Genomic DNA, 25,042 nt, shown 5'->3' on the forward strand with positions numbered 1-25,042 from the left:
TTGTCAGCAGCCTCGATCACCAGGGAACGGGCCCATGAATCGGAGTTGGTGGGAATGTTCCCAGAATCAACATCTTCAAGACGTCTTTTTTTATCGTTACGAATTGAACCAGGTTGTTTGGTAGACATGGCGAAAGAAAAGTGTTTCAGCATACCTGCTTCCCATCCCCCATGGAGTGTCAACAAGGACAGTGTTGTAGCGCATCGGATTTCCAGCATGCAAACACCAGGGATACAGGGATGTAATACTCCAGCAAATATGATTGAATAGCTATATTTATCTACCAGATGTAGTGCCAGGCAGGTTCAGTCCATGACAAGAAACTGGAGACATACAGAATACAGAGGTCAACATCACCAGATTGGCCCATGAGCCACCGCCTTCTGGCGTAAGACTCTAGGCAATTTATTCGATCCAAAATTGAGTATTCACACAAGTTATGCACGGCCAAGACCAAAATATACAGTAAAATACAACACAGGTGTGCATATACAATATTACGCACAGGGCATGGCATGACCAGCCGATTGATAAGACCGGGCCCATCTTACCACCCGTCTAGGCGAAGTAAGGGTCGAAGTAGTGTGTTGGGCAAAGGAACACAGTTCAAGGAACCAGTGCCCTCAACTACCAGACTCCCGTCCTCCGCCGACACAGGGACGCAACCCACGGCAAACGGGCTGCCCACTTTGGTCGCCTCTTACGACCAGCAATGGGGTGCTGTGGAAATATTCAACCCCGGTTCCACACGGGGGAAGAGCTATTAGCGCTACCCAGCACTCACCACGAGGAGGTTGCTCTTCACGAGTGCCTTCTTTTTTTTTGTTGAAGAGTAAACATAGATTATTGTCAGTAATAAAATCTTCAATGATTTTTCCCTTTGAATTTGTGTTGGCACTTCCCCATAGAGGATTATGGCCATTCAAGTCGCCCATGATTATACAGGGTTTCGGGAGTTTGTCATATAATGACTGTAGTTCAGGCCGCCTAAGAGCTGATGAGGGTGGAATATATAATGAGCATAAAGTGAAAACAACGTGCAATGTGAGTCGAACTGCAACAGCCTGTAGACTGACATTCAGAGGAACAGGGTTGTGGATCACATCTTGCCTCACTAAAATAGAACATCCTCCAGTAGCTTTAACAGCGGGAGGAGAAAATGAATGATGCGAAATGTATTTACGCAAGTCAAACTTATCGGTTGGTTTGAGATAAGTCTCTTGCAGACAGAATGCTGACGGCTGATAGTCCTGTACTAATAATTGTAATTAATTAAAATTGGTCCTTAGACCTCTGCAATTCCACTGAATAAGTGGATTCATGGTGTTCAAGTGACAGGTGGATGAACGGGAGATCTACGTCTCCCATTTCTAGGCGACTTACTTCTATTGCGCCCATTTGGATGAGGAGAGACATCCATGTCCTCCAAGGTTTGAAACCTATTATAAATTTGAATAGGGTCAACGGTGACCCTTCGACACACGATCAGAGTTTCTGGAGTAGTCTACTTTTTTGCTGGCATTAGTCACATTAGGTGATGGATTTGGTGCCGATGCTAGTGATGATGCCGGCGCTGCTGCCATAGGTGGTAACAAAGTTGTTGATGCGTCTTCTGCTTGAGGAGAAGAACTTGACTGAACCAAAGAAAAGTTGTCGGAGTTAACCCAAGTAACATCCGTCTGGCATTCAACAGAGGCAAATGATTTTGAACTTTTTGGAGACGTACGGGTGACAATTGCAGAATATGACACAGCTGCAGTAGGGGAAGTTGACGACATACTAAATGTTTGGCATCAGAAAAAGAAATGTTCTTGTCATGCTTCATTTTTATTATCTGGTGTTGAAATTGCCAGACAGGACAAGATTTGGAAGATGCAACGTGATTCCCAGAGTAGTTTGCACATTTTGGATCATTTGAGTAGTCTATTGTGTCATGAGCAGGTTCTCCACATCGATGGCATTTCTTTTTTGTTTCTACATGATTGGGCACCATGCCCAAACTGTTGACATGAGTAATACCGGAGTGGATTCGGTTTGTACTCATCCACACCCATGTTACAGTAACCTGCTTGGATAGAATGTGGTGGAACAGGAAGAGAAAAGGTAAAAAGATATGTATTCAACTTTTCAATATGACCATTCTGCCGCTTTGTAAAACGTTTTACACCTGTAACACCCTGGTCTTTTAGTTCAGAAGTAATGTCATCTTCAGACATGTCTTTGAAATAAAGACCAATTGGACTTTGTAAAGTTCCAACTTTGTGAAGGTGGTTCGTCAGACGGATTGGTATTTTGTAAGTATTGTTGGAAAATGGTCACTACCACAAAGGTCATCATGGACCGAGCATTCGAATTCATTTAAGATAATTGAATCTGTCAGTGAGAGATCTAGGGCAGAGTATGTGCCAGTGGCAGGATGCAAATAGGTATTTGAATCGTCATTGAAGATGCATAAGCTGGCTTCGGAAGCTGATTGTATAAAGTCTGAAGATCTGATTGACGGATAGTTGAGGAAGGTGAAAGATACAGTGAACTTAATGTAAACACCATGTTCGAAGTACCACGGATAGCAACAGTTTGTAGAGTAGTGTTGAGTGGAACAGGGCTATAGAATATCCCCTGCTGCACCAGTAAAGAAGAACTGTACTGGCGTATAGCAAATGGATCGGTGTTTTTTAGGTATGCTTCCTGAAGACAAAAAGCTGACGGTTTTGGATTGAAAGTTGTATTTCATTAAAATTCTCTTCAATTCCATTGTTTTTTGTTTTGTGTATTCATAATGGTGCTTCCACATGAGCAATGTCAAGCAAACGTGAGGAAGACTTCGTTGTACTCCTATTTGCTTCTTGTTGAGATGGAGTAGAGTGTATGAAGAATCGTACCTTTAGCGTTCTGTTCTAGATTTGTTTTGCAAACTACCAACATCAAAATACCCTTTTAAGAATTGTGTATGGTTTACATTACAACTTATTATTCCAACACTGAAGTCACGATATGGCTGAAATACTGCCGATGTGACTTTAAATATTAACTCACTCACTCACTTATTATTCCAAGCGTGTATTAATCCCAGCTGATTGGAGATATATTTCAATACAGCCATTTTTGCCCTTTTTAATTCTGGCGACTCAGGAGGTTAGCACTTTCTTAACAATATATAAAATGATTAAATCCCATTTTCTCATCACACATGAACCTTAAGAATGAACCTGTTTTGATATTTCAGAATGCCGTCCGGATCTAGTGCTAACATTCTCACATGGAATCAAAGATGAATCTGGGAGCAACACATTTGTTTTAAAGAAAAATAATGTTCAAATAATAGAAAACGAAGCAAGATTCTTTGCGGACGGGTCCCTTGAAACATGGCGTTTCAATAATGCAATTCAGGAGAGTTTGACCATACGATTTCGATTCTTTCCTTGGGTTCACTGGAGCAAAGAAAAGATGCGGCGGGCAATGATAGGCAATTGTGATGCTTACAACAGAAAATCATACAGTATCGAAGTTGACGAAATGAAACATCATGTCGTTTTCACTATTCATACATCTCATGGCTTTAGCATAATCCGGATTCCGTACACAGTAAGTATTATTAAGTAAATTCACCCAGGAACAACCATTTTCAATTGACAACATTACAATGATGTTACTAACGATACGGTTCAGTAGATTTCAAACTGACGGTGACAACCATTTCCCCTCAAAGGTTTTTTATCGTGCTCTGTAGTGAAATTGCGAATTATCCGCGGATTATCCGCGGGTAAGTTGCGAATAATTCGCTAACAATCTGCGGAAATCAGCGGATTTCTTGAAAAAAACAACATATAACTGTATTGTGACACTAATTACAATTTGTGTGCGACTATAAGGTCATCATCCTGTGGCGGGCTATGGTAATACCCTCCATACATGTTCAATGTATACTACGATGCTTCTCTGTGAATGAATTGCAGGTACATGTAATGGTTGATAAGTGAAAGGTAACACCATTTTGTAAACTATCCCTGCCATTATAGTGAGTGAGTGAGTTAGTATTTAACGTCACATGGGCAGTATTTCAGCCATATCGTGTCGAGAAGTTATACATTTATGATACATTTATGATACATATATTTAGACTAAATAAAAAGCTGTAAACGATGGACAGTAGAATAACTAGAATATCACATACTTGATTGAAAACTAGCTGAGAATATTAATAAAGCAGTAAGCATTAATGAACAACACAATTTAAAAACTGGCTAGATATCGTCAGCCACTGAAGGGAGATCACCATACTGGGGACCATGGGGACTTACAGTATCTTTGCTTCCTGCATGGACCCCGCAGGATTTATATCATCCTTTCAGTCACTGGCGACAGTGTACCAGTTAAGCCTTAGATTAAAATAACGAATATACTACGTTTAAAAGCCTGGTCTGCAGAAAAACTTCGAATGATATGGGACTTACATACCCTTCTAGGGGGACAATAATTTTACGCTACTTCAACCCCCCTCGAGGATACAGCCACTAATAATCTAAGTTATTAAACTGTACTACCAATTTTTAAAAACAATACAGTAAGTTCATCAAAATTTATGAACAAGTTCTATTTCTTTTAAAAAAAATAATATTAAACGAGAATTAACATCATTGAAAAGGTCCTTAATTGTTTTAACATTGAAATATTTATGCCTTGTGATGGAAAAATCAATACAGTCAAGCATGACAAGCAGGGATACAAAACGGAGGATCCTCACCTTTTAACAAATATTCATGTGTATATCTTGAATGGCCAATACGGCATCGTCGCATAATGACCTCTTCAAATATGGACTGACAGCCAAAATGGTGTAACCGATTTTTGGTTAAATTTGATGTAATTTATTGATACCTTCTTGGGTGTCCCACTTCTTTTGCATCAGATCACGAATGTAAGATCTAATCGCAGGTTTATAATCAGTGAAGGGTATGAGAAGTGGTGTTACTGATTTGGTGAGTGCTGCTTTAGCAGCAGCATCGGCCACTGCGTGACCAGTGATATCAACATGGCTTGGTAACCAACAATAGACGATGTCATATTGGCCAGTAGCAAGATCATTAAATAATTCAAGAATTTGGATTAAAAGTGGATGTTTCGAAGGCATATTGATAATCGCCTGAAGGCACGAAAGTGAATCAGAAAAAATAATGAATTGTTATGTTTAGATTGATGACTAATATATTTTAGTGCTGTAAAAATGGCATGTGCTTCTGCTGTAAATATGGAACTGTTATCGGCTAATCGTGAAGATATTGTTCTGGATCCAATGACAGTGGCACTAGCAACTGCGCCACCATCCTTGTATCCATCTGTAAATATAGATTTATAAGTGTCGTAAGTGTTTCTTAGTTGATGGTATTCTTTTTGGTAAATTAATTGGTTAGTATCAGATTTCTTAAGTTTTGTTAATGTAAGATCTACCTCTGGCTTTACCATTTGCCAAGGAGGAGATGAGAAAAGTTGAGTAGGAGCTATATCTTGGAGTTTAATATCAGAAGCTGATATTGCAGATTTTATTCTGATTCCGAGTGGTGGAGTGAGTGTTGATTTCATATTGTAAAGATCTTCTTAGAGAGGATTGAATATGCATTCAAAAGCTGGATTTGACTGATTAGAAATCATTTTGTGATGTCTTGTAATGATAATTTTAGACGGCGTTGTTTAAGAGAAGGCTCATCTGCTTCTATATAGAGACTGTGAATGGGAGACGTTCTAAAGGCTCCAGGGCAAAGCCTCAGGCCCTGATGATGTATAGTATCTATACTGAGTCAAATTAAAAATTTCACATTTTTAAAAGTGATCCCATATATGGTATACAACGGACAAATGTATCAGAGAAGGTTATTTTTAATCATTAGTGTCCAAAGAAGGATTTTAATTAACGGTGGCACACAAGTTCAGTAGCGTGTATGGCCACCATGTGCGTTGACAACTGCGACACAACGCCTCCGCATGGACCTTGTGATGCTTGTGAACAAATGATTGGGAAGACGACGCCATTGTTGCTGCAAAATGGTGCCAAGATCTTGTAAATTCTGTGGTTGGTTCTGGAGAGTGCGCAGACTTCTGCCAAGAGCATCCAAGACGTGTTCGATGGGATTGAGGTCGGGACTCCCGCATTCTGAAGGAAATTCCTTGTCAAAATTGCTGTGTGGGGTCTGGCATTGTCGTGTTGGAAGATCAAACCGGGTCCATGTGCTGCCATAAAAGGCAGAAGTTCTGGTGCCAGTACCTGGTCGCGGTAAGCAGCAGCGTTGAGGTTGCCTAGGATGACAAGAAGCCTGGAACGTGCATTGCTACAGAAAGCACCCCACACCATGACACTTCCGCCTCGAAATCTGTCAACTTCCTGTACACAACGCTGGGCGTAACGTTCATGACGGCGACTCCACACCCTCGCCCTACCATCAGCAAATCGAAGATTAAATCGGGATTCATCACTGAAGACGACTTGATTCCAAATCCTCTTAGTCCATCGTAAGTGTCGCTGTGCCCACAATTGACGTCTGTGTAATTGAGTCAGAATCGGCCCGCAGTATGGCCGTCGTGCTTGAAGGTGAGCAGTTCTCAGACGGTTTCGAACAGTTTGCGCACTCAGTCTACTCCTAAACAGTTCATTTCTGGTTGATGTAGCCGTCAAAAATCGGTTACGGAGGTGACGTAAGACAATCTGACGATCCTCTGCATGTGACGTCACACGTGGTCGACCTGGCCGAGGGCAATCAGCGGTGGTACCCGTTTGCTGTAGACGCGTCTGTAAATCTTAAACAGTCCGTCGACTACAACCCATCGTCCTTGCGACTTCAGCTACGGACGTTCCCGTCTGCAACATGCCGATGGCACGTTCACGTTACACATTTGAAAGGCGTGGCATGACAAATGGCCGTAAAGGCTTTTGTTTTCTTGTGGTTTTCTTTTTTGGTTTAATGACTGCTAACAAGTATGGCTGAAAACACTTGCGGTATTATGGCCACGTGACCAGTTGCACGTGAAAAACCACTTTTGCCACTATGATTTTGATCGATTCACCTGCATAAAAACGGGTGTTATCTGAAGGCAATACGTGGCCATAACTGTTTAAATACACAATAAGGGCCCACAATGATAACTGGTCAAAATGTAAATATTTTAGGATTGTGAAGTTTTTAATTTGTTTCAGTATAGTTTTTGTAAATTACTTTTGCAGGCTCCACCATAGACGATGGAGCCATAATCAAGTTTTGAACGGATCAGTGACCTGTATAAGTGTAAGAGGGTTGTTTGATCCCCTCCCCACTTTGAATTTGAAACAACTTTCAATAGATCGAGTGTCTTAAGGCATTTAGCTTTAAGGTATTTAATATGTGGAAGGAAAGTTAAGTGGTTATCAAAAATAAGCCCCAACAACTTTGATAGGGGTGCCATTCAGAAATAGTTCAGGGTCCATATGTGGCTTATATTTTCTGCAGAAATGTATGCAATTAGTTTTTGATTTGGAAAATTTAAACCCGTTTTCTAGACACCACTTGTGAATTTTATTCAGACATAATTGTATTTGCCTTTCTATTGTGTGCATATTTTACCACGACAAATATATTAAAATCATCCACAAAAAGTGATCCACCAACTGAATCATTGACAACTTTTGACAAACTGTTAATTTTTATACTGAATAAAGTGACAGACAAAATACTGCCTTGTGAGTGAGTGAGTTATTATTTAACGTCACATGGGCAATATTTCAGCCATATCGTGACGAGAAGGTACATTTATGATACATTTATGATACATATATTTAAACTGAATAAAAAGCTGTCAACGAAGGACAGTAGAATAACTAGAATATCACAGACTTGATTTAAAACTAGTTGAGAATATTAAAAGGCAGTAAGCATTAATGAACATCACAATTTAAAAATGGGCTAGAAATCGTCAGCAACTGAAGGGAGATCACCATACTGGGGACCATGGGGACTTACAGTACTTTTGCTTCCTGCATGGACCCCGGCAGGATTTATATCATCCCTTCAGTCACTGGCGACAGTGTACCAGTTAAGCCTTAGATTAAAATAACGAAGATACTACGTTTAAAAGCCTAGTGTGCAGAAAAATACTTCGAATGATTTGGGACTTACATACCCTCTTAGGGGGACAATAATTTTACGCTACTTCAACCCCCCTCAAGGGTACAGCCACTAACAATCTAAGTTATGAATTTCGCACTACCAATTTGTAAAACAATACATTGAACACATCAAAATTTATGAAAAAGCTCTATTTCCTTTAAAAAACATATTATTAAACGAGAATTAACATCATTAAAAAGGTCCTTAATTGTTTTTACATTGAAATATTTATCCCTTGTGATGGAAAAATCAACACAGTCAAGCAGGACATGCTTGACCGTGATTCTTTCATCACAAGGGATACAAAACGGAGGATCCTCACCTTGTAATAAATATCCGTGCGTACACTACTGCCTAGAAGTTCATTCCCCTTACACGCATGGGCAACGCGTTACGCAACCAGTGTGCATCGGGTTGGTCACGCGTGTGAGACCCGTGTGCAACGCGTTGCACACGGGTGTGCACCCCGTCCGCCACTCGTGTGCAACGCGTGACACACTCATTAGAGGAGGAACAAACTTTTGACCAAAGGAGGACCCGTGTTAAGCTGAACCTGGAGGTGGTAACAAGGAGAGAAAATTTTGTTATCCTGACGAAAAATGATAATACACATGTATTTCCTATTGTCTCCTTTCTTTATGTGATTTTGTGGGAATAACATGAATACTGTTGCGATTAAATAGATCTGTTTTGTTTTATACGACCATTGCTTCTAAATCCGATGGTGTTAAGAGAATACATGGTCCTGGAACATGTTATTGCAATTGAAATGCTTTTATTGTGATTTGACATTAACCGTCTGTAGTACGACTTTCAGTGATAATATGTATGAGGTTTGGCGGCGCATTGTTTTTATTGGACCCTAATTACTTTATGATGACTTGGACTCTTTATCACAGCTCCATAGCCGTGAGGCTGGAAAAGAGCAGCATGTAATTAATGAGGGTGGGTTATATCATTGAGGATACACCTGAGGGAGAGAATACTAATTACCGTACTACAGGAAGAGACCTGTAGACGTAAGCGCGGGGTTTTAGCTGGCCGTTTGATAATGGCCGCCAGGAGAAGTGAGCTTTGCCTGCGTCATCTAAAATAAATAATAAGATACAGCAGTGTTATTTTCACGGTCTGTTGAATAAACTCCCAGCGCAACGGTCAATGTATCTTCTACTTGATCCTTGATACATCATTTTGGCATTCACAATATATAGTATTTCAACGTACAAAGGAGCACTGATCTAAAGCAATTCCGCGGGAGTAGTTGTTACCTGTGCATTACTGTATTTTCCCAGTGAGTATCCGGATGATATAGCAGAAATCTAGACTTGTTCGCGACCTGTGCTCGCCATTCGTAAGCGCATTTTAATTGAAAGTAGAAGGACGTATAACTGATCAACAAAAATGAAATACAGTTTTTGAAATGTAGGTATATTTGTGGGGAGCATCGGTAATGGTGAAGTCACTTGCTTGGTAATTGTGCGATCTTCGTGTACACTATTTTGACTTGCAACACAGAGTAAATATTTCACTGAACATTGCTTATTTTACCGTGTGTATATGTTTACATTCAAAATGTAAACAGATTTCACTAAGGAAATGTATTAAACGCCTAAATATTCAGTTTATTTTACAAATTAACTGAAAAATATGTCCATTTTTATTAATATGATAACGAATTCCAAATATTTGTTTATGTTTAATATCATCACCAAGTACAGTTCTGTATTGTTTGGCTTTTTTTCTTAGCATAATTAATATATTGTGATGTGTTTAAGCTCTCTTGGTCGTCTTTATCCTTTTTAGTCAGTCGGTTAAATAAATGAATGGATTATTCAGTCAATTTGTAAAATGACTGAAATATTTAGATATTTAATAAATTGCCTGAGTGAATCATATTTTACACATTGACTGTAACATATACACGCTTACAAAAGAAAATACTTGTGAAAACACCATCTATCGCGCATCGAAAAACTTTCCAACCAAACGGAAAGGAACAAGAATGATTCTGTTCAAAGCTGCAGCGAATGAATGAAAACAAAATGCAAATATCATTATAACAACCTACCAAAGTTGTAAAGTATCCGGGAATATCAACATACAGGAACAATATCCATTGCGTCTGCAGCTGTACAAAAATACTTATTCGATGTAAAATGTCTATGTGAGAATCAAATACTTTAATAATAATTATTTGGAAACAATATTTGGAATATATATGAAATATATTAAAATATTTAAATATATCGTTTTTAAACGTTATTTAAATGTATCGAATAGTATAACCCGTGTTTGTTTCTTAACTGATCACTTATTTTGTTTCAATTGTTTCACATAGGTGCCAAGTTAGCTGAGAAAGCCCACGTGACAACTATTTTTATAATGTCCACGGTTCTTAAAAACATACATTGAGTTAGATAACAATGAACAACCAGTCAGTGTATTATCGGTTACCCTTTGAACAAAGTATGTTGTTTTTACAACTGTACTTCACGCCATGATATGAGTATTCCCTAGGTTTAGTAACCCTACCTTCACATGTAAACACTTACTTTTGACATATCCACTGTGCAAGATAACAGTAATTAATCAATCAACGTATTTCCTGTAGATCCTTTGATGTCTGGGAATGATCAGTTGATTTACAAAAAAAGTAAAGCAACTGATCATACATCACTTGCTGGGCTGCGACGTGCATAACTCACATTCCACCTCACTTCAAACCTGGATTTAGATTAAATAATTAGCCCAGGTACAAGAAAGACCAAATTTGAACCTTTATCGGGTAATCTGAGTGGTGCTACAACTAAGTATACATGTTATAAATTCATTAACTGAGCAGCAAGTGAATTACGACAAATACAGAAGTGTAGGGTTATACCAGAAAATGTGGATGACAACAAGGGAGTAGTAATTGTATCATCCACGCAATCCGAAATCACTCAGGGATACTTTTTTATTATCAAACTGTAACAATCAGGGGTATTTCCAAATGACAACATCCGATGAGCTTTCGCCGTTATTTGTCTGTTTGTTTAGGCTGAAGAAATTAATTACCATGCGCCCTTTGTTGAAATCCTCATAGATCACGGGTAACCAATCAGTTTTCAAAAATGCGTAAGTTTATTTAGCTGTCCTTGCAGACTGGTAGCCCAGTCTCTTGTCACGCTCGGTTGCGTTAACGAGCAAATTGACTCACGGCAGCTAGTAAGCCCAAGCGGAAATCCATAGGTCGTCTTACCTGAAGAATCAACCTTCATTTGAGAAATATCTACTGCTATCAGAATCAATATTTCTCCCAATACTAAAAGTCAGAACTTTCTAACCAAGGAGTACCAGTTGAAACTGGTCGATGGCTGAACATTCCCAGGGAAGACAACCAGTGTCCACTCTGTGATTCTATCGCTGTGGGAGATGAATTGCATTATATATTCCGATGTGAAGCTTTTCACCAACGGCGATATGAACTCTTAAATAAGCAATATCTTAAGTTTCTAAACATTTAAGAAAATTATGACCACTAACAGTGTAAGAAATCTAAAAGGCCTATCTAAATTCCTTAACAATGTGTACAATACAATTGGTAAATTGTATTAGTATCCACGTATCCTATTTTTATTAAATTGTACATAATAAAAATTGTACATAATTGTATGTCATGTTATTCTAAGAATAAATGAGTTTGAGTCCGACACCCGAGAAGAAGCCAGAGATTAGTGCCCCTTTTTGAATAGTTTACAATCATGTGTTTTACGGTTAGCTGTGTTGGCTTAAACGTATTTTTATTTCAAAAGAAATCTGGATCGGTAAACAAGCAAAACTTGCTTATGTAATACCTCTCCAGGTAACAACTTAACAACAGCTGGATATATATAAGAGAGTGATGAACATAAACATACAAAATGCACAAATGAAATACACGAAGCCAATACACTGAAGCAAGTGGTGTCTGTGAAATAAGGTAATGCAGTTTTCCTTTACTACATGCATAAAATTAAGCTACTCAAACCTTTTGCTTTTGACAATGATGTCATGAACTGATTTAAGAAGAGTCATGTTTGTAGAACTGCTTAACTACTGCCATGTAATATCATTTTTAGACCATACCCATGTGTGTAGAAATACACAGTGTTTCTGATATTATCGTATTTTTTAACAGTTATAGAAAAAGTGAATTGCATCTTCAAGGTGATATCCACAAGTGCAGTCTGGTATGTCTGATACATGTCGTCTAACCTTATCAGCGTTTAAGTCACTGCAGCCGAGCCTAAGGCGACAGTGGACAATTTGGCATGATCTATGAAAATATTTGAAGTCAAAATTATTAATAATTGCATCAGAACGATTAATTAAGGATTTGATTTCTTTTAATGAGCGAGCATTAGTTACTTCATCGGATAGAGGGTTCCGCAGGTTGATCATATCCAGAAGAAATGATAATAAGCATAGGACTGTGTTGTACATTTGATTGTTTGTATGTTGAATCTTTTTCTAAGGTTATATTTGCTGTTATCAGAGAATTGAATATACACTTTTCAAATATTTTGGCTAAGCAAAGCTACAAGTCTATAATTTGAGCGTTCATGTTCATCGCTGACACTGACACCGCATCAGCCCGGCAGTGGACTTGACAATTATTTGCGCACCGATTATATAACTCCTACAGACAGGTGGGGTGGTTGTTCAAAGCGAAACGGACGACCCCGTCTGTTATCTAATAATGCTGTGCGGCGCCTTTGATCTTGCCTCCAACCATACACCTTATAGTAGTAAACGACGATCAGGATGGCCTGGAAATAAACACAATTCTGTCTGCCCAGTGCATCCACAATTAACTAGAATGCTTCATATCTACAAATATATATAGAAAATAGATATTTGCCCACAGCAAATATTCATTTGCTTAATTGCATCAGTGTGGTTTATCAGAACATGTACAATGCTTTCTTACGCTTGGTGAGGCAGACTGAAATTGAACATTAGGATAACGTCCGCAGGGATAAAAGAGGTCATACCAAAGAACTTTATTTACTAGTGGAAAAATCAGACATTCCGATCAACCACTACAGGCCCCGGCCGGATCTCAAGGTTGACCAGATCAACACCCCAAAGGAATATCTCTACGCCAAACAAGGAGTCCCTTTCGCCATGGTGCACAAGAAGGGTGGACAGGACATCGAGTACGACATCACAAACTACACAGACTAGTTGCACTTCTTTATTTAATCATTACGCTTTTTTACCCTAATAGTACAAGTGCTTCCCCGTGTGCGAGATAGGCTTAAGTCGGAAAGCGCACGTTAAATCTCCGAGGTACCTATCTACCAGAACTCTATTTGCTGTTCTGGCCATACATAAACATATGTAAATTACGTACATGGGGAGGTTAGATTATTTACAGCTTACAGCAATATAGTGCAAATATTATGTTCAATAAAAGAAAACGTTGATAGATCTATAACACACTTTTTGTACTATTAAACCAACTGTGGACTTTTAAGACATTTTCGCTTATTGTAATAACATCTAGCTAACCAATCATGTCTATCTCTGAAATCCACAAGCATAGTTGCTGTCAAACCTAAAAAACATATTCAGGGAGGTCAGTTTTGACTTGCCAAGCACCTTAAGGTGAGTTTATTTTTAAACTGTCAAAAGCGATTGTCCCTTCAATACTAGTATATGTCTGGAAGCTGTCTCTCGGACTGTTATGAGTTATGATGTATTTTATGATATAACTGGGGAATGTTCAAATTAGTTACTGTCATTTAATCCAACGTTCTAACTGTCAACTGTCTCAACAGGATCATAGGTTTGGTTATATATCTCCTCCCTGCCTCTATGTCTTAAGTTGTTAATCGGTATCTGCGGTCCAAATGTATCAACTTATTCATCTATTGTTGCAAACTTGACTGATTTAAACATATCTTATTGATCATGAACTACTCAGTCAGTCAAGCACCTGTATCAGAAATGTAAAACCAGCCATGTTTCATGTAGTCCCAATATCACTGAAAAATGACGATGTAACGTGACAAATAAATTTACTCACAGACAATATATTTTTCGTGAGAGTGAAGCACGATTTTATTAAAGTTTTATTAACAATTTCATAAACTATAATAATATTAATATTAAAATTCATCATCACTTGCCAAGTTTATGAAAATGTCCCCATTTGGGAGATTTCACATATAAACAAGGATTCGAACTAAGTTTGATCGTCTTTGACACTGAGGTTTATCCCCACTTTGCCAGCAAATTGCAGAAGATTAACAGTGAGTGAGTGAGCATCGTTTCTATGTTTATACAAGAAAAGATGTTATGCCAAAAACGCTCACAGTAGTTAGTGAGTAAACTCACGACCTGTCATGACCTGGTTGAGTGACTTCCTCCAATCAACGTGAAATGATTACCCACAGAGAAAGAAAGGATTAAAGTCACCCATAAATCTTATCCTAACGTAGTACTCCAACTTCTAAATGCCTCCCAAAGAAGGATTAAAATCCTAAATATATCCTATCTACGTGGAAAAGGTACTCACAACCTCTAATAATAAACTGTTACGTTTGGTATCCCCAGCAATACTCACTATGGTCATTGGGCAAATGTAAAAATCACAAACCCTAACGAGATTCTGTCTACATGGTCACACCCGGTGATTGTGAAGATCTCAAATTTTATCAACTGTCAGACAGCATGGCTGTTCATATTCATTTACAACATCCTCTTATAATTAGTATAAAAGTGTCCCACACAAAACCTTCTTTTATTTATTTTTCAAAATACAACACAGAAAGTGGGGTGTGGGGAAATGGGACATATTCCTACGTGAAATAATGAGACATTAGTAGTGGTGACGGCTATGTCATAATTGAACTGTCTAAAGCATAAATTTGGCGAACGAAAAACGTTATATTTGCAATCAAATGGAATGACTCGTGTGGGCAAATGAAAATGTTCGCAATCCACAAACAATTATTTTATTAATGGCGAACATTTACCAACCCGCGACAATCGTGTCAACACGGGGGTTCCCTTAGCAATAAACTCGCATCTAAATTCACTACTGTTCTACTGTCGGCTAGCCACAATGGCTAGACTGGACCCTAGTGGAATGGTTCATGCCATAAAAGTCTAGCAACCGAACACTAATTAAGATGGGCCGACCTTGTATTTACGGTCTGGTGAACACAGCTCAATGGCCGCTCATTAACTCAAATTTCACATCTCACTGTTTTGTTTTATCTCACTATTCATTTGATAAATTTGTCAACTTCAACTGGAACCCGGTCCCGTGTTACACGCGTGGCACACGCGTGTGCAACGGGTTGCACACGCGATTCACACCCGTTGCACACCCGTGTCCAACGGGTGCTCACCCCGTGTGCAACCCGTTGAGCACCCGTGGCACATGCGTGTTACACGCGTTCTCAACGCGTGTTGGGGGAATGAACTTTTAGGCAGTAGTGTATATCTGCTGTGGCCAATACGACATCGTCGCATAATGACCTCTTCAAATCTGGACTGACAGCCCAAGTAGGTGTAACCGATATTTGGTTTAATTTCATGTAATTTATTGATACCTACTTGGGCGTCCCACTTCTGTTGCATAAGATCTCGGATGTAAGATCGAATCATGGGTTTAAAATCAGTGTATGGGATCAGAAGTGGTGTCACAGATTTGTTGAGGGCTGCTTTTGCAGCAGCATCGGCCATTGTGTTACCTTTAATACCAACATGGCTTGGTAACCAACAAAAGACGATGTCATATTGGCCAGTAGCAAGATCATTAAATAACTCAAGAATTTGGATTAAAAGTGGATGTTTTGAAGACATATTTTTAATTGCCTGAAGACATGAAAGAGAATCTGAAAACAGTATGAATTGTTTATGGTTAGATTGATTACTGATATATTTAAGTGCTGTAAAAATGGCGTTTGCTTCTGCAGTGAATATGGAACTGTTATCAGGTAAACGGGTAGAGATTGTTCTGGAACCAATGACAGTGGCACTAGCAACTGTGCCACCATCCTTGGATCCATCGGTAAATATAGATTTATAAGTGTCATAATTGTTTCTAAGTTGGTGGTATTCTTGTTGGTATATTAATTGGTTAGTATCTGATTTCTTAAGTTTGGTTAATGTCAGGTCTACCTCTGGCTTTACCATTTGCCAAGTAGGAGAGGAGAAAAGTTGAGTAGGAGCTATATCTTGGAGTTTAATATTTGAAGCTGATATTGCAGATTTTATTCTAATTCCGAGTGGTGGATGGAGTGCCGATTTCTTATTGTAAAGATCTTCGTAGAGAGGATGGAATATACATTCAAAAGCTGGATTTGACGGATTAGAATATAATTTAGTGATGTATTGTAGAGATAATTTTAGTCGGCGTTGTTTAAGAGAAGGCTCATCTGCTTCTATATAGAGACTGTGAATGGGAGACGTTCTGAAGGCTCCAAGACAAAGCCTCAGACCCTGATGATGTATCGTATCTAGTTTTTGTAAATTACTTTTGCAGGCTCCACCATAGATGATGGAGCCATAATCAAGTTTGGAACGAATTAGTGACCTGTATAAGTGTAAGAGGGTTGTTTGATCCCCTCCCCACTTTGAATTAGAAACAACTTTTAATAGATCGAGTGTCTTAAGGCATTTAGCTTTGAGGTATTTAATATGCGGGAGAAAAGTTAAGTGATGATCAAAAATAAGTCCCAAGAACTTGGCTTCCTTAACAACTTTGATAGGAGTGCCATTCAGAAATAGTTCAGGGTCCTTATGCGGCTTATATTTTCAGCAGAAATGTATGCAATTAGTTTTTGATTTGGAAAATTTAAACCCGTTTTCTAGACACCACTTGTGAATTTTATTCAGACATAATTGTATTTGCCTTTCTATTGTGTGCATATTTTACCACGACAAATATATTAAAATCATCCACAAAAAGTGATCCACCAACTGAATCATTGACAACTTTTGACAATCTGTTAATTTTTATACTGAATAAAGTGACAGACAAAATACTGCCTTGTGGAACACCCTGATCCTGATTATAATGATCAGACAGGGTTGTACCCACTCGGACTTGAAATTGCCGGTCTGTTAAAAACTGGGATATAAAATGAGGCAGACGGCCTCTTAATCCAAAATCATGAAGATCTTTTAAAATACCATGTTTCCATGTTGTATCGTAAGCTTTTTCTAAGTCGAAAAAGATCGATACAGCATGTTGTCTATTTACAATGGAATTTTTAATGAACGATTCTAAACGCACTAAATGATCGATAGTACTTCTGTTTTTCCGGAAACAACATTGTATATTGGTAAGAAGATCATTGTTTTCAAGTACCACACTAATCGATTATTTACCATGCGTTCCTTAGTTTTACAAACACAGCTAGTAAGAGAGATAGGTTGGTAATCCCGCCCAGGTTTGGGTATTGGGATAACAATGGCATGATGCCATGAAGGTGGAAAGGTCCCGGATGTCCAAATATCATCGAATATATTCAACATAGTTTCAAGACATGATTCGGGCAAGTGTTTAAGTAGCTGATAATGAATATTATCAGCGCCTGCTGCTGTATCATGAGCTTGCCCTAAGGCAGTATATAGCTCATGTAGTGGAAATACCTCATTGTAATCTTCACCATTATCAGATGTAAAATTAATTTTTCTTTTCCTGTTGGAGATGATACTTTTGAAATTCAGGAACGTTATTTGATGAAGACGAATGTTGAGATATAGCTTTTCCAAGTCTATGGCAATTTTAGATTTATCAGTAAGCAAAGTATCGCCATCCTTTAGATGGTTTACTGTAGAATTTGATCCCTTGCCTCTGATCTTTTTTATCATGTTCCATATCTTGGACATGGGGGTACGAGAGTTTATTTTTGAGACATCATTCTTCCATGATTGACGTTTATTTTGTTTGAATAGACGTCTCGCCTTAGCATTTGAAATTTTGACAGTGTTCAAGTTATGGACAGTAGGAGTTTTACGGAAGTATTTCTCCGCCTTCTTACGACATTTCCTAGCTTGTTTGCAAGTGTCATCAAACCATGGTTTGCGAACACGTGGGTTGACAGAGGACTTAGGAATTGATTCATCAGCAATTTTATTCAGTTGATCTGAGAACAACTGTAGTGGGTCAATAACATGCTGAAAAGACGTAGGTTGCATAAAGATTGAAATAAAAGTCAATCAGCCTTCACATCACAAAATGCCATCGAGGTGAAGATGGATCATCAGTTGGATTAATGGGTTTAAGCACGGTGGGGAAGTGGTCACTCCCACATAGGTAATCGTTTAACAAAACTGAATCCGTCAGAGACAGATCTAATGATGAATATGTACCAGTAGCAGGGTGTAAGTAAGTGTCTGAGTTATCATTAAAGATGCATAGATCATTATCGGAAACAAAATCCTCGATCACTTTTCCCTTTTGATTAATGATAGAACTTCCCCATAAAGGATTATGCCCATTTAGATCACCCATGATGATACAGGGCTTTGGGAGTTGGACGTATAGTTTTTGAAGGTCATTCCGCTTAAGACTCGAGGAAGTAGGGAGATATAAGGAGCAAAGTGTAAAGGCAATATGCAGTGTAAGTCTAACTGCAACTGCTTGCAGATTCGTGTCAAGCGGAACAAGACTGTGAACAACGCCCCGCCGCACCAAAATAGAAGCTCCTCCAGTAGCTTTATCTCCCGGAGGAGAGAAGGAATGATAGGAACTATACTGCCTTAATTCAAATTTATCTGTATTTTTAAGGTACGTCTCTTGTAAAGAAATTGCTAATAGACAAATATCCGTTGTTAATAACTGCAGCTCGTTAAACGTGTGCCTAAGTCCTCAGCAATTCCATTGAATTAGATTCGAATGATTCATGGTGGTTCTACAGGAGATCGTTCACGTAAACGTGAAGAGGAGTCACCACTATTTTGGTGTGAAGATGGGGTGACATCCATCTCAAGAGGTTCAAAGAAATTATGAACATCTATAGATGTGTCAGTGAGAGTGGGGATCTTAGCTGTGATTTTTCTCTTTTGTTTTTTCTTTTGAATTGTTGCAATTTCCGTTGATGGTTTGTTGGTAGCTGACATAACAGTAGCTGGTATTTCAGGAGTGGGTGTAGATGGGGCCACAACCTGAGTCACAATTATAGATTCTGAAGACATTTCACCTGGACTGACGGAATGATTTGTTTGACTGTCACATGTTGTAGTCACAGGCAGCGGGTGTTCAGAATGTGTCCACGTCAAGTCGGTCTGACATTCTATAGATCTACTGGTTGAAGGGCGAGAGACAGTAGCAGCAGCAGCATAGGATTGTTTGGATGAAGGTGTCCGGCTATCATAGAGTTTTTGCGCGTCAAAGTAACCAATGTTGTTTTGACATTTGATTGTCAAAATGTCTTTTTCACGTGTCCAAAAAGGACAGGATTTAGATGACGCTACATGTTGACCCATACAATTAGTACATTCAGGTCTGCTGTACAGGAACCATCATGATTTCCACCACAACGGTGGCAAACAGTCGGACGATCGCATGGTTTGGAGCCGTGGCCAAACTTCTGACATTTGTTACATCGGAGTGGATTGGGGATATACACCTCCACTCCGATGTTAAAATAGCCTGCCTTAATAGATTTGGGTATTGTCGAAAGAGAAAATGTGAACAAATAGGTATTGGTTTCAACAATATTCTCTCCATCTCTACTCTCGTAAAACGTTTCACTGATGTGACACTTTGTCCTTTTAGTTCTGCTAGAATGTCTTCTTCTGTCATTTCTGCCAGGCAACGAGCTCTTTGACGGATGATCCCCCTTCTCGAGTTTAACGTTCTGTGTTCGGAGACAGCAACTTCAGTGTTTGCAAAGGTTGTCTCCGTGCACACTCCGTGCACACTCTACCAAAATAGAGCCGCCCCGGAGCCGTGAAACATTCTTAACCTCACCACAAATACCTTCAATGGCTTTAGATATGGCAAAGGTAGTTGATTTCCTGATTCCACTACAATGAACCGAGCCAAAGAATTTGAATTTTGTGAAATAGAAACATCGTCGTCAGATGAGAAAATCTCAGCTTCCAGACGTCTCTTTTAAGTCATTGCGGTTTGAACCAGATATATAGTGAGCCATGATGAAATTAATTTACTCAGCACCCCTGCTCCCCACCCACCATGGTGTGCTACAAAGAGCGATGTTTTCCTGCACCGGATCTTCAACATGCAAACATCAGAGATATAGAGGTGGTATACTCCAGTAAAAACAACATGGATATCTGTATTTGTCTATCAAATAAAATGCCAGGCTGGTTCGGCCCATGACAAGAAATTGAAGACATACAGAACAGTATACTCGAAAGTATCAGATTGGCCCATGAGCCACCGCCTTCTGGCATGAGATTCTAGGCAAGTTGATAACATAGAATTTCCTTTATAACATGTATACCCAACATTCACATCAATCGAAAAATTATAACATGAACGTGTTACATACACAGGGCATGGCGTGACAAGGCGATTGATAGAATCGGGCCCATTCTACCACCCCTCTAGGTGAAGTAAGGGTCAAAGTGCTGTGTTGGGCAAAAGGAACACCGGTTCCTGGCTCCAGTGCCCTCAACCACCAGAATCCCTTCCTCCACCGACACAGGGGCGCAACCCACGGCAAACAGGTTGCCCAGTTTGGTCGCCTTTTACGACCAGCAATGGGGTGCGTTGGACATATTCTACCCCGGTTCCACATGGGGGAAGAGCTATTAGCGTTACCCAGCACTCACTACGAGGAGGTTGCTCTTCACGAGTGCCCAAAGGACAGTACAACAACTAGCAATATATCCAGATTATAACTTTAAAACTAGATTTAGAACAATAAAATTATTGGATTATGACAGACGACACATCATAAAAACAGGCTATTGATCACCAACAACTAAAGTTAGGCCACCATACCAGGGACCAGGGGGACTTACAGTACCTTTGCTACCTGCATGGACCCCGGCAGGATTTACACCATCCCTTCAGTTATTAGTGATTATGGAGAAATTTAGCCAAAATTAAAACAAACAATCATTCTACGATTAAAAACCTGGAAAATATGAATTACTTTGAATGAAGTGGGCTTACGCACCCTCTCTGGGGGACAATAATTTTACGTTACTTCAAACCCCCATCAAGGGTACAACCACTAACAATCTCAGTTCATAATTATGTATTACCAATTTATAAAATATATAACTTTCTACATCAAAATTTATTAATCAATTCAATTTCTTTTAAAAAACCAATAATTAAATGAGAGTTTATCCTTGAGTGATGAAACTTTGAAATAGTTATCCCTTGTGATGGAAAAATCAATACAGTCAAGCAGGACGTGCTTGACTGTGATTCTTTCATCACAAGGGATGCAGAATGGAGGATCCTCACCTTTTAAATTATATTCCTGAGTGTAACGAGAATGGCCAATACGACATCGTCTTAACATGACCTCATCAAATCTGAACTGACAACCCAAGTAGGTATTACCAATATTTGTTTTAATTGCATATAATTTATTTTTACCCACTTGGGTGTCCCACTAATAACAGGTTTATAATCACTGTATGGTATAAGAAGTGGTGTCACAGATTTGTTGAGTGCTGCTTTTGCAGCAGCATCGGCCATTGTATTACCAACAATTCCAACATGGCTGGGCAACCAACAAAAGACGATGTCGTATTGGGCAGTGGCGAGAACATTATTTAATTCTAAAATATCAAGAATCAGTGGATGATCTGAAGAACAATTATGTATGGCCTGAAGGCATGAGAAGGAATCAGAAAAGATGATGAACTGTTGAGATGAATGGTTTTGAATGTATTCCAATGCTATAAGAATAGCATTGGCCTCAGCTGTAAAAATAGATCTATTACCAGGAATTCTCGAAAACACCCTTTTAGATCCAATGACAGTGGCACTTGAAACTTTGCCACCATCCTTTGAACCATCGGTAAAAATAGAGCGATGAGAATCATATTTGGACCTTAATTGGGCATATTCTTGTTGATATACCAATGGGTTTGTGTCAGATTTTTTTAGGGTAGTTAGTGTTAGGTCTACCTCTGGTTTAACTAGTTGCCAAGGAGGTGTAGACAGTAGCCGGGAAGGTGAGATAGTAGAAAGATCAATATTAGCTGCTGTAATATATGGCTTAATTCTGAACCCTAGAGGAGGAACAAGTTTTGGTTTTGATTGAAATAATTTATCATACAGGGGATTAAATACACACTCATATGCTGGTTTCGAAGGATTTGAGTATAACTTAGTCACATATTGTAATGAAAGTTTGAGTCGACGTTGTTTTAGAGAAGGCTCATCAGCCTCTACATATATGCAATCAACTGGTGATGTTCAAAGGCACCAAGACAAAGCCTCAGGCCTTGATGATGTACTGAATCTAATAATTGTAAGTTACTTTTACAGGCTCCGCCATATATGATGGAGCCATAATCGAGTTTAGAGTGAGTGAGTGAGTTAAATTTTAAGTCACATCGGCAATATTTCAGCCATATCGTGACTATCAATAGTTAAATATAAAACATACATTGAAACTTGTATAAAAAACCTGCCAACGAAGGACAGTAAAAAACTAGCTTCATCACAGAAAAAGATATAAAACTAGTACGGAATTATAAAAGAGCATAGCACAATACATGACGATACAATATAAAAAGGGGCTGAAGGTAGATCACCATGCTAGGGTCCATGGGGATGTACAGTACTTTTGCTACCTGCATGGACCCCAGCTGGATTTACATCATCCCTTCAGCTGTTGGCGATTATTGACAAATTTAGCAAACATTAAAATAACACATATGCTACGATTAACTGAGTTATTATTTTAGACGTGACTATCAATAGTTAATCATCATCAATACAATTGAACTTATATAAAAACCTGCCAAGGAAGGACAGTAAAATTACTAGACTTATCACAGAAAAAGATATAAAACTAGTCCGGAATCATTAAAAAGAAAAGCACTATATATAACGATACAATATAAAAAGGGGCTACAGATCGCCAGCAGCTGAAGGTAGATCACCATGCTAGGGTCCATGGGGACTTACAGTACTTTTGCTACCTGCATGGACCCCAGCTGGATTTACATCATCCCTTCAGCTGTTGGCGATTATGACAAATTTAGCCAAAGTTAAATGAACATATATACTACTATTAAGAACGTGGTAGAAATAAATATACTTTGAAAGACGTGGTCTTACATATACCCTCTCAGGGGGACAATAATTTTACACTACTTCCAACCCCTTCGAGGGTATAGCCACGGACAATCTCAGTTATCAAATTTATTTTATTAATTATATAAACTATATTATATATATTACTTTTACAGGCCCCACCATAGACGATGGAGCCATAATCTAGTTTAGAGCGAATGAGTGCTCTGTACAGTTGGAGGAGCGTTTTCTGATCCCCTCCCCACTTTGAATTTGAAACGACTTTCAACAAATCAAGGGCCTCCATACATTTATATTTCAAATATTTTATGTGCGGTAAAAAGGTCAGATGATGATCAAATATTATGCCCAAGAACTTGGCCTCTTTCACAACTTTAATAGGAGTGTTATCCAAAACTAGTTCTGGGTCGTTATGGGGTTTGTATTTTCTACAAAAATGAATACAATTTGTTTTTGATTTAGAAAACTTAAAACCGTTTTCTAAGGACCATTTATTTATTTCATTTAGACATAATTGCAATTGTCTTTCAATAGTATGCATATTTTTACCGACAAGATATGTTAAAATCATCCACAAAAAGTGATCCATCAATCGAATCATTTAAAACCTTGGAAAGGCTATTTATTTTAATACTAAACAAAGTGACAGACAAAATACTGCCTTGTGGGACACCCTGATCCTGACTATAATGATCAGACAGGGTAGAACCCACACGAACTTGAAATTGTCTATCTGATAAAAATTTGGATATAAATTGAGGCAAACGGCCTCGTAAACCAAAATCATGTAAATCTTTTAAAATACAATGTTTCCATGTAGTGTCATATGCTTTTTCTAAATCGAAAAAGATAGACACTGCATGTTGCTTGTTTAAAATGGCATTCTTAACGAATGACTCTAATCGAACCAAATGGTCAACAGTACTTCGATTTTTCCGAAATCCACACTGAATATTAGTAATTAAATTATTGGATTCCAAGTACCATGCGTTCCATGGTTTTGCAAACGCAGCTGGTCAATGAAATAGATCTATAATTTGAGGGATCAGTATGATCCCTTCCTGGTTTTGGTATGGGAACTATGGCATCATGCCATGAAGGCGGAAGGTTGCCAGATGTCCATATTTCATCAAATATTAATAGAAGGGTTTCTGGTAAGTGTTTTAAGGGTTGATAATGTATGTTATCAGCTCCTGTGGCAGTATCATGAACCTGCCCAAGGTCAGTATGATCCTCATGAATAGAAAATATTTCATTATAATCTTCCCCATTATCTGACTTAAAAGTAATAGTTTTCTTTTCTTGCTGTTTTTTATATTTTTGAAATTGAGGTACATAGTTAGATGAGGAAGAATGTTTAGCCAACGTTTCACCAAGTTTATTTGCAATATTTGTAGTATTTGTCAATAATTAATTCCCATTTTTAAGATGGCGAATGTAAGATTTAGAACCCTTACCTTTGATTCGTTGGATCATGTTCCATACTTTTGACATGGGCGTACGTGAGTTTATTCTTGAAACAAAATGTCGCCAAGACTGGCGTTTATTTTGTTTAAACGTTCGACGAGCTTTAGCATTCAAAATTTTAAATTGATTCAAATTATGTTCGATAGGATGGCGACGGAAATAATGCTCTGCCTTTTTCCGAGCCTTCCGAGCTTGTTTGCAG

General features: G+C 38.6%; 1 protein-coding gene across 1 annotated transcript in view; it reads left to right on the forward strand.

The window, feature by feature from the left end:
- LOC124147162 (serine-rich adhesin for platelets-like) overlaps positions 1-25,042 on the forward strand; it is a 256,087-nt gene that overhangs the window by 161,307 nt on the left and 69,738 nt on the right. Inside the window, exon 6 of the mRNA XM_046517776.1 lies at positions 3,227-3,585. Within this exon, the coding sequence (XP_046373732.1) occupies positions 3,227-3,585 (359 nt within the window). The remainder of the gene's footprint in view (positions 1-3,226; positions 3,586-25,042) is intronic.

The sequence above is a fragment of the Haliotis rufescens genome, unplaced genomic scaffold (assembly GCF_023055435.1).
Source record: "Haliotis rufescens isolate VD_foot unplaced genomic scaffold, xgHalRufe1.0.p SCAF_90, whole genome shotgun sequence".
NCBI lineage: Eukaryota > Metazoa > Mollusca > Gastropoda > Lepetellida > Haliotidae > Haliotis > Haliotis rufescens.